Source organism: Typopeltis vanoorti, chromosome 9, assembly GCF_054136105.1.
Source record: "Typopeltis vanoorti isolate ZY-2024b chromosome 9, IOZ_Tvanoo_1.0, whole genome shotgun sequence".
NCBI lineage: Eukaryota > Metazoa > Arthropoda > Arachnida > Uropygi > Thelyphonidae > Typopeltis > Typopeltis vanoorti.
In genome coordinates this window covers 11,932,922-11,948,907 of record NC_143557.1, presented here as the reverse complement: position 1 = coordinate 11,948,907, position 15,986 = coordinate 11,932,922, and the positions used below count along the sequence as shown (strand labels likewise).

At 38.8% G+C, this 15,986-nt stretch overlaps 1 protein-coding gene across 3 annotated transcripts in view; it reads left to right on the top strand.

Moving 5' to 3' along the window:
* The window catches only part of LOC150102886 (MICAL-like protein 2), a 183,899-nt gene that overhangs the window by 60,675 nt on the left and 107,238 nt on the right, over positions 1-15,986 (top strand). For all 3 annotated transcript variants that reach the window (XM_090397859.1, XM_090397857.1, XM_090397858.1), the window contains one exon: positions 2,636-2,826. In XM_090397859.1, the coding sequence (XP_090253985.1) occupies positions 2,675-2,826 (152 nt within the window). In that variant the 5' untranslated portion in view covers positions 2,636-2,674. The remainder of the gene's footprint in view (positions 1-2,635; positions 2,827-15,986) is intronic.

The following is a 15,986-nucleotide window of genomic DNA, read 5'->3' as shown; positions in this document are numbered from 1 at the left end:
TAAATGATTGCAATGCCTTGCCTGAGAGTGTGGTGTCTGCAAGGAATTTGAATGTGTTCAAGGCACGGTATGAAGAGCTGTGTGTATGATAAAAGGACCTCCCAGATGAGTCTGACGTCATGAGGTTTTGGGGTAATAATAATAATAATAATAATAGAAACTCTTGAACCTCTTGTTCCCTCTATTAAATGTTACCCACGACATTTGTCCCTCAAGAATTCTAGAAATTCCATTCCCTTATTACTACTTGCATATTCCTCTTCCCAGCTTATACTGATGTAGTTAAAATCTCCCATAACAATCGTTCTTCTTGCACTTGGGAAGCTCAACTGCTCCGCACCCTCTGTGCTCCTTGGTTTGTAGCAACACTCTACTAAATATCCTGTCTTGGCCATTTCTAACTCATGCCATATTGTTTCAAAACCATAAGTGTCGCTGCCTTCCAAAGCATTCACTTTTTGAGTACATAAGCAGTACTCCAGGTTTTCATTTTCTATCTTGCCGAAAAATGCTGTACCTTGCTACTTCAATTCTTGTTATTATATCATCTTCTGTTAACCACGTTTCTGAGATCCCAATAATCTTTGCCCAGGCTGATGCTATCAGCACCACCAATTCATCTCCTTTATTTCAGATACTTCTGGTATTAGTATAAAGCATAAAGATGTCACTGCTTCTGTACCTATCATTATCCCCTCCAGACCTCACTGGACTCAGTGTTACCTGATGTCCCCCCCCACCCATTCCCACAAGATGCCCATCCACCTTGGGAATTCTAGTTTCCTTGCATTGACACCGAACTCTTTCAGAAAACAGCAATCTTTCCAGATGCCTTCGTCCTTCCTCATTCAGATGCAAATGGTCTCTTTCATACAGTTCCATTCTGTCCTCAAATGCCCTCTAAGCATCCACATATTCCAATCCCTCTCTTCTGACACATTCTGGCTATTATGCTATTCTGTATTACTGCTCTTCTGCTCAGCTCGTCATTATCATACCTGGGTAACACACATACAATCTTTCCTCTCTGTATTTTCTTGTGTACAGCCTCAAGCAAGAATCTCAGATCTCTCGCTGCCCAATTTACATTGCCTCTCAAGTCATTCCTGGCCACCATCATCAAGTTCATCCTTTCACTCCTCTTAATTGCCATAGCCACACTTTCTATCATCCCTCCAGGCAAACACTCCTCTGTCATCCTATCTTGCACACCACGGATCATCACATCTCTTACCATCCTGTTCCTTGATTTCTCACCTGCATCCGTCACTCTCTCTCTCTCTCTCTTTCCTCTAACCCTTTCTCTCTGTGTTCCCCTGCTTTACCTGCTGTCTTGGCATTACTTTATTCTTAGTTCCTGCACTCGCTTGCATTCGTCTCATTTTCTCTTTCTGACTGTTTCCATTCTCCCCTCTTCTATTCATTCCCATACTTCTCTCTCATTCCCTCTCTTCTACCATTCCCATACCTCTCTCTCATTCCCTCTCTTCTACTGCTCCTATTCTCTACTCTTCTATCATTCCCATACCTCTCTCTCTCTCTCATTCCCTCTCTCGTACTGTTTCTATTCTCCTCTGCTATCATACCCATAGCTCTCTCTCACTCCTACTCTGATTCACCTTGCATTCATCTCTTTCATTTGCCTAATCTCATCTTTCATACTTCTCATCTCATTCCCGAGACATTCCACCTCCTCTTTCAGCTCATCTATCCAACTTCAGGTCCCTGTTCAGCACCATTTCTAGATTCCTGGCTGGCCGTGTGGTTAGAGTATCCACTCTCCAGCCACAAGGCTGCAGGTTCGAATCCCACCGTGGGCATGGATGTTTGTGATTGTCTGTGGAAATACTAGTGGTGGTGGTGATCGGTGGTAGATGGCGTTGGTGTAGTGCGGACAGCTGATGGATTGTGTGGTGGAGACAGAGTTGTAGAGTAGGTGCCCTCCCTCGATGAGTCTTTGGACTCCTTGGAGGTGTCAAATTATAATAGTGATATCCTCCATCTTTTTCAAAATTTTCTCACCAATTATGTACAATAATCCTTGCTTTCCAAATTTTGAGACCTTACACTTGGCAACTGTGAACTGTAGATACACTTTGTCTTCTCATACAGATCTACAGGTTTTCATATCCACTGTCAATAAGTTTCTTCTTACTCAGCTTTCTGCTCATCTGTGCTAAAGTAGTATAAGTTAACCTCTTATAAATGAATTACCTTAAAATATAAGTTGGCAAGGAGTTATTTCTAGCTTAATGTGGATGAGATTTTCCATAGTCCAAAGGGAGACTGGAATGGTACTTGATGCTGTCATGGAAGTTTTATAAAGAGGATATGATCAGGAGAGTGAGGCGGTAGGTTTTTTGTGTGTATGTGTATGGAGAGTAGTTGATGAGTAGAATGCCTTGCCAAAGAGTATGGCAAGTACAGAAACAGTGAATTTAAAGTATAATTTTATGATCTGTTTGTTTGTGACAGTGAGGATAAATAAACTCCCATTTCTTCCATTGGAAGTCTTATGATAAAAATAAATGGGCTGCTTGTCGAATGCTTAATCTTTGTCATAGATTAAATATTTATATGTTTCAAACATTTTTCACACAAATGTTTTTTTTTTTCGTTCTCTCTCTCTTTTTAGGAATATGGCTTCCCATGTATGAATTTGTAATTTCTAAAAATGGAAGAAAAGAGTGCATTGAAAGTGTTGGAAGTCTGGTGTCATAAAGTTACAGAAGGTTATAAAGATGTTGATATTAGAAATATGTCTACATCATGGAGAGATGGCTTGGCTTTCTGTGCCATTATTCATCACTTCAGGCCTGATTTGATGTAAGCAGCATACTGTATATTAATTTAAATGTAGAATTTTTCTTTAGAAATCATAATAATACCAGCATCTGTAAAAAAATATTCAATATCTTTTTTGTTTTTTTTTAAACATAAAAGAACTAATTTAAACATTCTCAGTATGTCTATGTTCAGACAGCATTCTAAAAAACTCTGCACATTGGATTTATTATATATGAAGGGTACAGAGGAAAAACAACTTCAGTCCAATTTTTGTGAATTCAACCTAATGCTGCCATCTGTTGGGGATTAAAGGAAGGTTTCATCTCATAAATACTACTTTCTGCATAAACAACCTCGGTCCAGACAAATGAACGGAGAATATTTCTTAAACTTGGGAAGAACACCCTCATTCCGAGTGGTTGTATGGAAAAACAACTTCGGTCCAATCACATCAACTATTATCACTATTGCATCAGCCATTATTTTGTTATCAGTGGTTTGTTGAATCACTACTAGTTTTGATTATAGTTTTACTGTTTTGGTTTTACGATTATTTTAATTGTTTTTAATAATAAAAAGTAGTGTGAAAATGATGTGATTATTCTAATAGTTCTAATGAAAGTGAAGCTGACACTAAAGAAAAACTCACAAAGAAACGAAAAAAGAAAGGTAGGACTAGAGAAGTTGGTCCTGACTGTTTATGCAAAAGGTATTGTTGTTTCGAAACTATTCCTGATGCCGAATGAAAAAGAATTATTCGTGATTTTAACTTATTAGGGAACTATAATGACCAAAACTCTTATTTAAGTGGACTAATTACAATCCTTCTCATAATGAGAAAGCGTCCTAGAAAAGGAGTTGATGCGAGGGTGAACACAGCTTCATTTGCTTTTCGTGTCAGATTACTGCAAGGCAGCGATGAGGGGAATAGCGAAGAAGTCATAATTTGCCGTAAAGCTTTTATTTCTTTGCATGGTATATCTGAAGAATGAGTGAAAAGGATTAAAACCTGTTTGATAAATACTAGTCAGTCACCTAAAGGTGGGCGTGGTAAACACCTAAACAGACCCCACATAATTTCAGAAGAGACTAAGAACAATGTTAAAAGTTTTATTAAAAGTGATGACGACAACGTTGATGACCATCCAATAGATGATTGAAATAATTATAATTTAAAACTACAATATTTTAACTACTTAAATTTTTATTACTTTTTACCATATTTCATTTTTTGTGTATTATTGCTTACTTAGTAAAGAAGCACTTACCAACCTTTGTTAGTTATAATAATTCCCTTAGTACCTATTATCTTTAAAACAAGGGGGATGTGATCTGATCATTATTTATAAATTAAATAATTAATTAATTAAAAAATCAGATATTACCAATCCGATTAATAAAAAAATGTGCATAACAACCATTTTTTATATAGGATTTACCGGGGAAAAAACCACTTCAGTCCGGCCATTTCAACAAAAAGGCCATTATTTGCCATTTTTAAGTACTATTTAAATTAATTATGCTTAATATACATGAATGTACCATATCTATTATTTTTTTATTTTGTTATGCAATGTTTACTTGCATTTTGACAACAAGGAAAATTTAATTACGTTTTTTTCGGAAGTCAATATCGTTGACTGAAGTTGTTTTTCCCCTACACCCTTCATATATATATATATAGAGAGAGAGAGAGAGAGAGAGAGATGGAGTGCATTTGAATGCTTTTTTATGAGCCATTTGAAGAGACTGCTGCTGGAAGATAAGAGAAATGCATGCAGAGAATGATCTGATCAAGTAAGAGGCATGAAAGGGCAGGAGAGTAAGGAAGGAAGGAGAGATTGAAGTGGTTCTTATGAATGAAGAAGTGGATAGCATGAGTTTAGAGAATGAGAGAACAAGTATGCAAGCAAAGCAGGGATATGGGAAGACTCAGGTTGTACTAGAGGAACACAGCATGAGAAAGGTTGATGTTCCAAGAGGATATGAATGTGTGTGTAGACAAAAAAGAAGAGGATGACCTGAGATGTAGGGAAAACAGTTGAATTCGAAGAAGGGTCTAAGATGAATAAGGAAATAAAGAATAGCTCTAGTTAAGTATGGAGAAGTCGCATCTAATAACTGGTATCAGTGAAACTTGTTATAAATCCCGGAATGAGCTGTTATGTTTGTATACAAATGTTAGAAGTATAAGAAACAAGGGAAAGGAAATAGTTGCATTGATTGAATTTTTTCACCCAAAAATTGTTAGAATAAGTGAGACATGGTTGGATGAGGATGACATTTTGACTGGAAGGGTATGATGTATTTCTTGAAGACAGAAAGGGTAAAAAGGGAGGGGTGTGCTGTTGATGATATAAAAAGAGTTATGTCCATACAAGGTAGAGGTTGCAAGAGGGAATTAGTAGTAATGGTTTTGAGGCAGTATGGTGTGATATGGAGGTGAATAGAAGGAAATGCTTAGTCAGATATCGTTATAGACCTGGTAATGTGGATGGTAGTGACAATGAAATGTATAATCAAATTAGCCAAGCAAATAAGAAAAGGGTGATCTTTATGGAATTATTTTAACTAGGGCAATATAGACTTGGATGATGATATAGCAACTGTAAGTAAAGAAATTGAGTTTCTCATGTTTTTTGAGGGACGACTACCTCAGAAAGTAATTCTTTTAGAAAGGCTTATATGCTGGTTAAACATGATAATTAACACTTAAGGAATTGGCAGCGTACACTAGAAATATAAATGTTTTTTAGAAAACCCACCCATACAGGCAGATACATTCACCAACAATCCCCCCCCCTCACAACAATATGGAGTTATTAAGACACTATTCAACAGGGCTAAAAACTAATCTGTTCAAATGACCAAGCCCTAACCACTGAATTAAATCACATCCTTAACACTTTCTCAGCCAATGGTTACCTCCCCTAAAAAAAAAAAAAAAAAAAAAAAAAAAATCCAAAAACCAGATATCCACCCCCCCCCCCTTCACAAAAAGATTACTCTAAATCTGTCACCATTCCCTACATCTGAGGCACCTCGGAAAAAATCAACAAAATCCTAAAAAAAAACAACTTGACCATATGTTACAGATTATATAGAAAATTGGCATCCCTTATCCACTCCACTAAAGACCAACCACTTCCCCTAGACCTACCTGGTGTATACCAGGTCCCTTGCAGCTGTAAATTGTCCTACTTTGACCAAACAGGCAGGACAGCAAATATCAGAATCTCAGAACACAAGGACTACATCCGATTTCACCAGTACAGCCACTCCGGGCTTGCAGACCATGCTCTGGATACTCGCTACAGAATAAGGTGGAAGAAAGCCACAGTAATACACCACAGCAAGTTCAAATATGAAAGACTATTCATGGAATCAGCCTCAGCCCTTAGGAACATGCCAAACTTCAACAAATTTGGATGCATGAGTCTGCCCCAAATTTGGGAAACATACATCAGAAGAATTTCAGCCCAAAGGCCAAGAACATCTAATATAGCCTGCCAGGGGGCACCATCAGGACTTCAGGAAAACGGTAGCTTCCTCGCTTCATTTCTCATTTGCTGTTATGTAGTACTTGCGTGCACGTGTCTTTATCTTAAGTTCCCATGAAGATGGCAACATGACGTGGCCGAAATATCGGAAAGTATATATTAAAGTTATTTTAATTTATATTTCTAGTGTGCGCTGTCAATTTCTTAAGTATTAATTATCATTACCTCAGAGATTATATAACAGATGGCACACAAGGATTTGACGGTCTTGGAGTTGGTCATCTCATCGTGTCATATCATCCTCCAGTTGGAGGATGTGTTGGAGAGTGACCAGCTGGAGGATGTGTGGAACTATATGTGGAACTACAAGGCAGGTTATTATGAGAAGTTGAGAAAGCTTGCAGGTGTAACATGGAATGATTGAAAGGAGATCAAAAAAATCTTGGGTGATATTCAAGAACTATCTAGTAGAAGCAATGTCTAAATGTATTCCAAGAGTCAGAAGGTTAATTAAGGTAGGTGTGAAATGGATGAATACAGAGATTAAGCATGCGATGATTCAGAGGAAAAGGCATTATGGAAGCAACATAAGAGGAGCAGTAATAATCATATCCAAGGGTTACAAAGAACAGGCAAGGAGCATGACTTCGTTGGTAAGGATAGGAAAAATTCAGTATGTGTAGCAGTTAGCCAATGGAGCCAAAGAAAATCCTAGTGAGTCTTTTGATATGTAGGCAAAAAAAAAAAAAAAAAAATTTGGAAGCATGACATTGATTGGAGGAAATGTATGAGGAGCAGTTCATGAAGGTCATTCATTCTTGTGAATTGTGACATCACATGGAGAGTTTGAGAGCATTGAATGATGATGATGAGGAGGAGGAGATACTAACTGTAAGTGTACAAGAGGTATCTGAGGAATTTGAGCAAACTTGATGTTAATAAGGCTGTGGGACTTGATAATATATCACCACATGTTTTGAAGGAATATGCCAGGGAATTGACATCTGCCTTGTGATATTTGTTTAATATGAGTCTTGCATTGGATCAAGTTCCAAAGGAGTGGAAGGAAGTCAAGATTGTGCAGTTTAATAAGGGAGGTGACAGAACTCAGTCATCAAATTACGGACCAATCTATGTGTAAGGTATGGTTAAAGTGTTCGAAGGAGTGGTGAGAATCGGGATCCAGGGATTGCATTGACAATGATGGTATTATCTTTGACGGACAGCACGGATTTGCTAAAGGGAGGTCATGTTTTAGTAATCTGCTTACTTATTACAATAAAGTGATAGCAGCGTTGGATGCAGGAGATGGATACACAGTATTATACTTAGACTTTGCAAATGCTTTATACTTAGACTTTGCAAATGCTTTTGATAGATTACTACTGGATAAGTTGATAGTCAAAGTAGAGCTTAATGAGATTTGATATTAGACTAGTGTATTGGATTGGAGATTGGCTATCTGATAGGTATCATCATGTTGTGTATGGGGGAGCAATATACCAGAAGAGGAAAGTCAATAGTGTTGTGCCTCAGGGGTCTGTTTTAGAGCCATTGCTGTTTAACTTGTATGTTAATGATATTGGGAAAGATTTGGATGGGGTTATTCAGTTGTTTGCAGATGATGCAAAGTTGGGACGAACTGTGAGGAGTAGAGCAGATGTTGTGGCCTTATAAGAAGACTTCAATAAATTGAGTGAATGGGCATGGAATTTGGAGGTGCAAGTTCAATGTTGCACAATGTAAGGTTTTAAAATTTGGGAAACAAAGACGGGATATAGAATTTATGCCTGGTGGGGATATATTATTGAAGGGAGAGAAAATAAGAGATCTTGAGTTTATGGTGAATAAGGATCTAAAATTTAGAAGACATGTTGCCAAAAACTGTGAGGACAATACAACAAATTCTGGAATGATGAGGAGAACACTGACTTGTAGAAGTAAGGAGATTCTTGTTCCATTGTATAAGGTCTTGATTAAGCCACATATGGACTACTGTGTATAGATTTTGTCACCTGGTTTTCAAAGGGATGAAGAGATGCTGGAAATGGTCCAGAGGCAACTGACTAAGGTAGTTTCTGATCTCTGGAATGTTAAATATGAGGAAAGGCTGAGAAGCTTCAATTTACAGAGGCACTGGATAGGAGGAAGAGAGGTAATATGATAGAGATGTACAAGTTGGTAAGGAATTGTTATAGGATCACTGCTGAAGAGATTTTTAATAAAATGGTAGGAAATTGGGGAGAACAAGAGGTTATTCCTAGAAGCTGTATAAGAAGGATGTGAACAAGGAAGTGAGAAGCAAGTTTTTTGTGTGCAGAGTTGTGAATGATAGTAGACTGAAGTTTAGAGGTCATATTGCTAGTGTTGCAAAAGTTGCACATCATGGTGCTGCTGTGATAAGAAGTATTCTAACATGCAAGGATAAGGAAGTGGTTGTGCCACTGTATAAGGCACTGGTCAGACCACACTTGGACTATTGTGCTCAGATTTGGTCACCTGGTTTTCAGTGTGATGTTGAGACATTGGGGAGGGTCTAGAGATGAGTGACTAAGACAATATCATGAGTTTAGAATGCTGGCTATGGAGAGAGGTTGACGAAATAGTGAGAAGATTTTATCAGATTAATCCAGAGGGGATGATAAAATAAGTAGAAGGTGAGAGGGGAAGAACCAGAGATCATTCCTATAAGTTATTTAAAAGTATGGTGAAGAAGAGTGTGAGGAGAAGATTTTTTACTTGGAGAATTGTTAGTGAATGGAATGCATTACCAGAATGTGTTGTTAATGCAAGGAGTGTTAAGGATTTTAAGATTCTGTACGTTAGATATGTTGTCAGTTGAATGAATCTCCCACGATGAGTCTGTCAACTCCATTGAGGGTATAATAATAATAATTAATATTAATTATTAATATTTATAAAAAATGTGTGTCTGTGTGTATTATTATAATGATACACACAGACACACGTTTTTTTTTTTTAAATTTATTTTAACACTAAGAATCTCCAAATTCTATTTATGAAGTTAATTGTATGCTCAATATTTTTAAAATGAATTTGATTTGTTGTGCATGACAATTTTCTTAAATTGTAATATGAGAAATTTGATAATTAGTGTTTTTTTCTCCTCAGAAAAGTAAAAACCACTGTAATGCTCCCCACAGTGAGCAAAATTTAGTTCTTATTAATATAAGAAACCAAAAGTTATTATGCTGAATATTATACAATTATGTTATTTGTAAGCATACAAGGTGCTGTAAAATCTTGTATAGAAGGATTTTTATACAAAAATATCTTATATACCGATTTTATTGGAAAACAAAAATCCATACAAACATACTTATGGTTAATCAGCAAAATTTGGTATATTTAGTAATATGAAAATAAATTTTTGTGAATTGTTAAGTAGTGTAACTACCAAAATTTTGTAAAAGAACAAAGAAAGTTAAATGTGAAATAATTTGTGTCAAAAGAAAGTTCGAGACAAAGATATTTCCAGACGGATTATCTTATTAACTTATGACCTAGGGCAATTACAATCATGAAGGTCAAATACCCAAGGGATTAAAACGTAGCAGAACCCAAGGTCAAGTGAGCCAGATAAAAGAGGGTTGCTTCGACGACACAGAGTTACTGGGACACGACGAGAGCAGTTACTACAAAGAGGACACAGCGAGAGGGTTCCGGTGACTCAGGTCACGCAAATTCGATGTAAGTTACGAGGGTCACGGCAATGGAGGTCAGAAGTTACAGAGTTGCAACGGAGTTTTGCTAATCGTCTTCAGGTTGCAGGCCACGCAGAAGGAGAGGCAGATTCGATGTGTGTGGCAGAATAAGTTCGTCTTCGTTCTGTTTTGGATTCAGGTTCGGGAAGGCTGCCCCGACTCAAGGTCGGAGTCCTGCGTTCCAGCTGATAGATTTTTCATGCCACCAAGTTCTTGACGTTCGCAAAGTAAGAAGTGATCTCACAACTCCCAGAAAAAGGTACCCGTGTGCGTAGCCAAGATCGGAAAGTAACAGAAGAAAGAGAATTCAAGAATCTATGAGAGTGGACTAGACTACTATTTCAAAGTAAGGTCTTTATATTGTTTTTACTGGAGACAGAATTGTGACGGTGATTTGTCTGAACTTTTCTTTGTAATAATAATTGAGGACTATGGGCATTAAGCTAATCTTTGAATTATCTTGTTCAGTTGTATGAGAGAAAACTTAGCATAATTTAAGGTGAAATATTATGTGCTTAATATTGTTGGTATTAGCTAAGCCTGCTTTTGTTTAGAATGAAAGAATTGCACTGTGTGTGATTAAATGTTAACTAAAGAAATATCATAGACACATTGTTTTACAAGGATTGGTTACCTAAGAGGTTTAATTGTATTTGTATTCATGCAAATGAATACAAGTTCAGGTAAAGGGAGGGGGAAAGGGGATTGACCATTGGATTTCTGGATGCCAGGAACTGTTGAACGAGTGATGTGTGGTTCCAGTCATTGTTTTTCCAATTGTCTGGATCTGATCTCTCCCTTAGCTGCTTCAAAACCTCACAGTAAAAATTTCAACGATTGTTTGACTGTGTGTGTGTGTGGGGGGGGTTAAATTTTTTAAGCCTTTTAGCATTATCACCAAAAGCTTCCTTAAGTGCTCAGTGGATTTCTTCAGCTGTTTTTTGAGGTTGAAGTAAAATTTTATGCAAATTCTTTACTCCTTAAAATCTGCTATTTCACTTGGAAAGAAAATCATCAAACTACTAAAACATGATATTACAAAAATGTCCAGGAGAGTGATTTTTAATCGGTGAATAGTTCGCTTTTTTCCCCGTTTTTCTACGTTTTTGAGTGCTAAATTGTTTCTCTGAATACGAGTGTACTTCAGTGGTTGTTTTTTGGAAGTTAGTTGCTGTCGCGATACAATATATGTTGGTACCATCGGAATCGAACGCGTAACGGTGGAAGACAAAACGAAGCTAAGTTACTGTATTTAGTTATATTTCATTTTATTTAATTATATTTAGTACTTAAATGTTCTGATGTTTGTACTTTTTTCCCCTCTTATTTATTAATTGAATAATTATTAAAGATTACGCTACTCGGCAGTAAGGAATGATGGTGGATTCAGCAGCAGTCGCAAGTGGCGTAACGCCAAGTCCTCCGCCGTTTAAGAACTCTATTATTAGCAATATCATAAGGGACTTTGTGGCATGCGGTACTTACGGCATGTATGCTTCTCGGGAATTACATATGTGGCTTGTTAAAGACAGTGGAGAGCGTATTTGCGCAAAATGCAGGCAGTTGGAGGAAATAAATACATTAGATATATCGATATCCGACTTTGTTGCTCCAGGAACGGAGAATGAATGTAGGAAGACAAGTAGTATGATAGGAGAGAATGAGAAAATAATAGTTGATAGTGTGGAACGTGTGAGTGACTGTGGAAGTTTAGGAGATGGTTTTGTTTGGGAGAGTGAATTTAGATTAAGAGTGACTGACCTGCAGAGGGAGATAGATGAGTTGAAAGAGGAGGTGGAATGTCTAGTGAATGAGAGCAGAAGTATGAAAGATAAGATTAGGAGAATGGAAGAGATAAATGCAAGGCGAATCAGAGTAGGAGAGAGAGAGAATTTAAGGAGTATGAATGAGAGGTATGGGGGTGCTAGAAGAGGAGAGAATGGAAACAGTAGAAGAGAGGGAATGAGAGAGAGGTATGGGAATGCTAGCAGACGAGAGGATGGAAACAGTAGGAGAGACGGAATGAGAGAGAGATATGGAAGTGCTAGAAGAGGAGAGAATGGAAACGGTAGGAGAGATGGAATGAGAGAGAGGTATGGGAATGCTAGAAGACGAGCGGATGGAAACAGTAGTAGGAGAGACAGAATGAGAGAGGGATATGGAAGTGCTAGAAGTGGAGAAAATGGAAACAGTAGGAGAGAGGGAATGAGAGAGATGTATGGGAGTGCTAGAAGAGGAGAGAATGGAAACAGTAGGAGAGAGAGGTATGGGAATGAAAGAAGAGGAGAGAATGGAAACAATAGGAGCGAGGGAATGGTAAGAGGTATAATGTATGGCGACTCAATGATCCGTGGTGTTCAAGATAGGATGCGTGAGGAGTGTTTGCCAGGAGGAACAATAGAAAGGGTGGCTATGGCAATTAAGAGAGGTGAAAGGGTGGATGAGATGATTGTGATGGTAGGAACGAATGACTTGAGTGGTAATGTAAGTCGGGCAGCGAGAGATATGAGATTTTTGCTTGAGACTGTACGGAAGAAGACAGAGAGAGGAAAAATAGTGTGCGTGTTGCCTAGGTATGATAATGATGAGCTGAGCAGAAGAGCGGTGATATTGAATGGCATAATAGCGAGAATGTATGACAAGAGAGGACTGGTATATGTGGATGCTTGGAGTGCGTTTGAGGAAAGAGAGGAGTTGTATGCGAGAGACCGTTTACATTTGAATGAGGAAGGACGTAGGCATCTGGAGAGATTGCTGTTCTGAACGAGTCAGTGTGTCCCAGGGAGGATGATAGCAGGGGTGGCCTCTTGTGGGAATGGATACTTGGGAGAAGGGAGACAATGTCAGGTAACACTGAGCCCAGTGGAGTCTAGAAGGGATAATGCTGGATATAGAAACAATGGCATTTATATGCTGTATACTAATGCCAGGAGTATCCGGAATAACGGAGAGGAATTGGTGGCACAGATAGCATCAGCCTGGCCAAAAATTATTGCGATCACTGAGACGTGGTTGACAGAAGGGGATATAAAAACAGGAATAGAAGTCGCTGGGTATAGCATTTTTCGTCAGGATAGGAGGGGAAAGCGAGGTGGTGGGGTGCTGCTTATGATAAGTGATGACCTATGTCCTCTAAGAGTGGAGAATTTGGAAGGAAGTGAGACAAATGATTTTGAGAGCATATGGTGTGAGGTAGAGGTAGGCAAGACAGGATATTTAGTGGGGTGTTGCTACAGACCCAGGAGCACAGAGGATGGGGACCAGGAGATGTTTAGACAGCTAAGTTTGGCAAGTGCAAGAAGAATGATTGTTATGGGAGATTTTAACTTCAGTAGTATAAATTGGAGAGAGGAAGATGCATGTAACAATAGGGGAATAGATTTTCTAGAATTCTTGAGGGACAAATGTCTTAGGCAACATGTAACAGAGGGAACAAGAGGTTCAAAAATTTTGGATTTGGTTATAGCATCAGAAGAGTTGATAATAACTGAGTTGACATCTTTCCCACCAGTTGGAGAGAGTGACCATATGGTGTTGACTTGGAAAATGAATAGACATGCAGGAGTATCAAAGAGACGGGAACTTATGTGGAATTATAAGGCAGGTGATTATAATAGTCTTAGACGTCAACTTTGGGAAGTTTCATGGAGGGAGGAATTGGAAGGCCGGGATATCACCAGTGCGTGGGAAATTGTGAAAGAATATTTGTTATCAGCAATGGTAAGTTGTATACCACGAGTGAAGAAGAGGGCGCAATTTGGAGTAAAGTGGATGACCAACAATATTAAACAGGAATTGCATGCGAAAAAGAGGCTATGGAAGAGATATAAGGAGATAGGTGAAGAGATGCATGAGGAATATAAGACACAGGCCAGAAGAGTGACTCGTGTGGTAAGGAAAGTGAAACTGGAATATGAGAGGAGATTGGCCCTAAGATCCAAAGAAAATCCTAGGGAATTTTTTAGCTATGTGGCCAGTAGGAGGAGAAATGACTGTGGAAGAATGATATTGTGGGATAAAAATGGGAATAGAGTGACTGATGCAGAGGACATAGTGGAATTGTTCAATGAACACTTTATTGGAGTATTTCATCCTAGAGGAGTCAGTTTTAATGCTAGAGGGATAGGACTGGTACGAGGTCCGGAGGTACAGGAGGAGAGTTGTTTCAGATACTGAGTACTCTAGATGTCAGTAAAGCTGTGGGACTGGATGGTATTTCGCCACGAGTTTTGAGAGAATGTGCTAGGGAATTGACAATACCCTTAACATGGCTTTTCAATGAAAGTCTGGCTTTGGCAAAGGTGCCCAGGGAATGGAAGGAAGGTAAGATAGTGCCATTGCATAAGGGTGGTAACAGACTGGAAGTGTCTAATTAGGCCAGTCTGTGTGTCATCAGTAGTTGTTAAGATCTTGGAGAAAGTAGTGAGGGACCGTGTACAGCATTGGGCAGATGAGGGTAATGTTATCTGTGAGAATCAGCATGGATTTGTGAAAGGACGCTCTTGTTTTAGCAATATGCTAGCCTTTTATAATAAAGTTACAAGAGCATTAGATGAGGGAAAGGCATATACTGCAATTTTCTTAGACTTGGCGAAGGCATTTGACAGGGTGCCACATGATAAGCTGATATTTAAGTTGCAGCACATGGGTCTGGATGTCAGATTGGTCAACTGGATTCAGGATTGGCTGTCTGATAGGTATCAGAGAGTTGTGTATGGTGGAGCAGTTTCCAGGAGGCAGAGGGTTACAAGTGGGGTCCCACAGGGCTCAGTACTAGGACCTATATTGTTTAACCTTTATATCAATGACATAGCCAGTGGATTGCAGGGGGATATTCAGTTGTTTGCGGATGATGCGAAGCTGGGAAGGATTATTAGTAATAGTGCAGATGTGGTAGCCCTGCAAGAGGATTTAAATAAGCTAGATAGATGGGCAAATGAATGGGGGTGTCAGTTTAATGCAGCAAAATGTAAGGTCTTGAGGTTTGGGAAACATCGATGGGATGCTGCATACTCTATGGGAGGAGTTATACTGGAGGAAGTAGGGGAGACAAGAGATCTGGGGTTGATGATTGATAGAAACCTGAAGTTTAGGGGACATATTGCAAAGGTGGTGAAGGTAACACAGAGGATTGCTGCTATTATGAGAAGGACACTGACCTGCAGAGATAAAAGGGTTATCATTCCATTGTATAAGTCTCTGATCAGACCACACTTGGATTATTGTTCTCAGATTTGGTCCCCAGGATTTGAAGGGGATAAATTAACTGTGGAAAGGATACAAAGACGGATGACAAAGATGGTTTCAGGACTGTACAAGGATAGTTATGAGGATCTGCTGAGAGAATGTGGACTGCAGAGTTTGGTGGATAGAAGAAGGAGAGGTGATATGATTGAGACTTTTAAACTGTTGAGAGGTGGTTACAGGGTTGACACTGGGGAGTTCTTTCGCTTGGTTGATCAGCGGGAAGGAGTGATGACAAGAGGCCATCCCTGGAAGTTACGAAAGGAAACTGTGAGCAAGAGGGTGAGGAGTGGTTTCTTTGTGTGGAGGGTGGTTGAGCCGTGGAATGCATTGCCTGATGGAGTGGTGGGAGCGAGAACGGTCAGTGAGTTTAAAGAGTGGTATGATAAACTTTATGTTTCTGAGGGGGGGGACCTCCCCTCGATGAGTCTTTACAGAATTTATGTCTTATGAAGGACCTCCCTCGATGAGTCTTTTGACTCCTTGGAGGCCTGAATAATAATAATAATAATAATAAACCAAGAACGCAACCTCTTAACGAGCACATTAATTGAGAAAGAAGTAATATTTATTTGTTAATAAATGCATGCATTTATAAGCATTCCATTTAGGCTTTTATTTTTGTAGACAGAAGATGTCTTAAGCTTGCGCAGCAATAATTGAGTTTTGCGTTGTGTATCGAAGGCCGATGCTTGCTCGTCTAGTCAAAACTACCTTGGCTTGCTCGGTT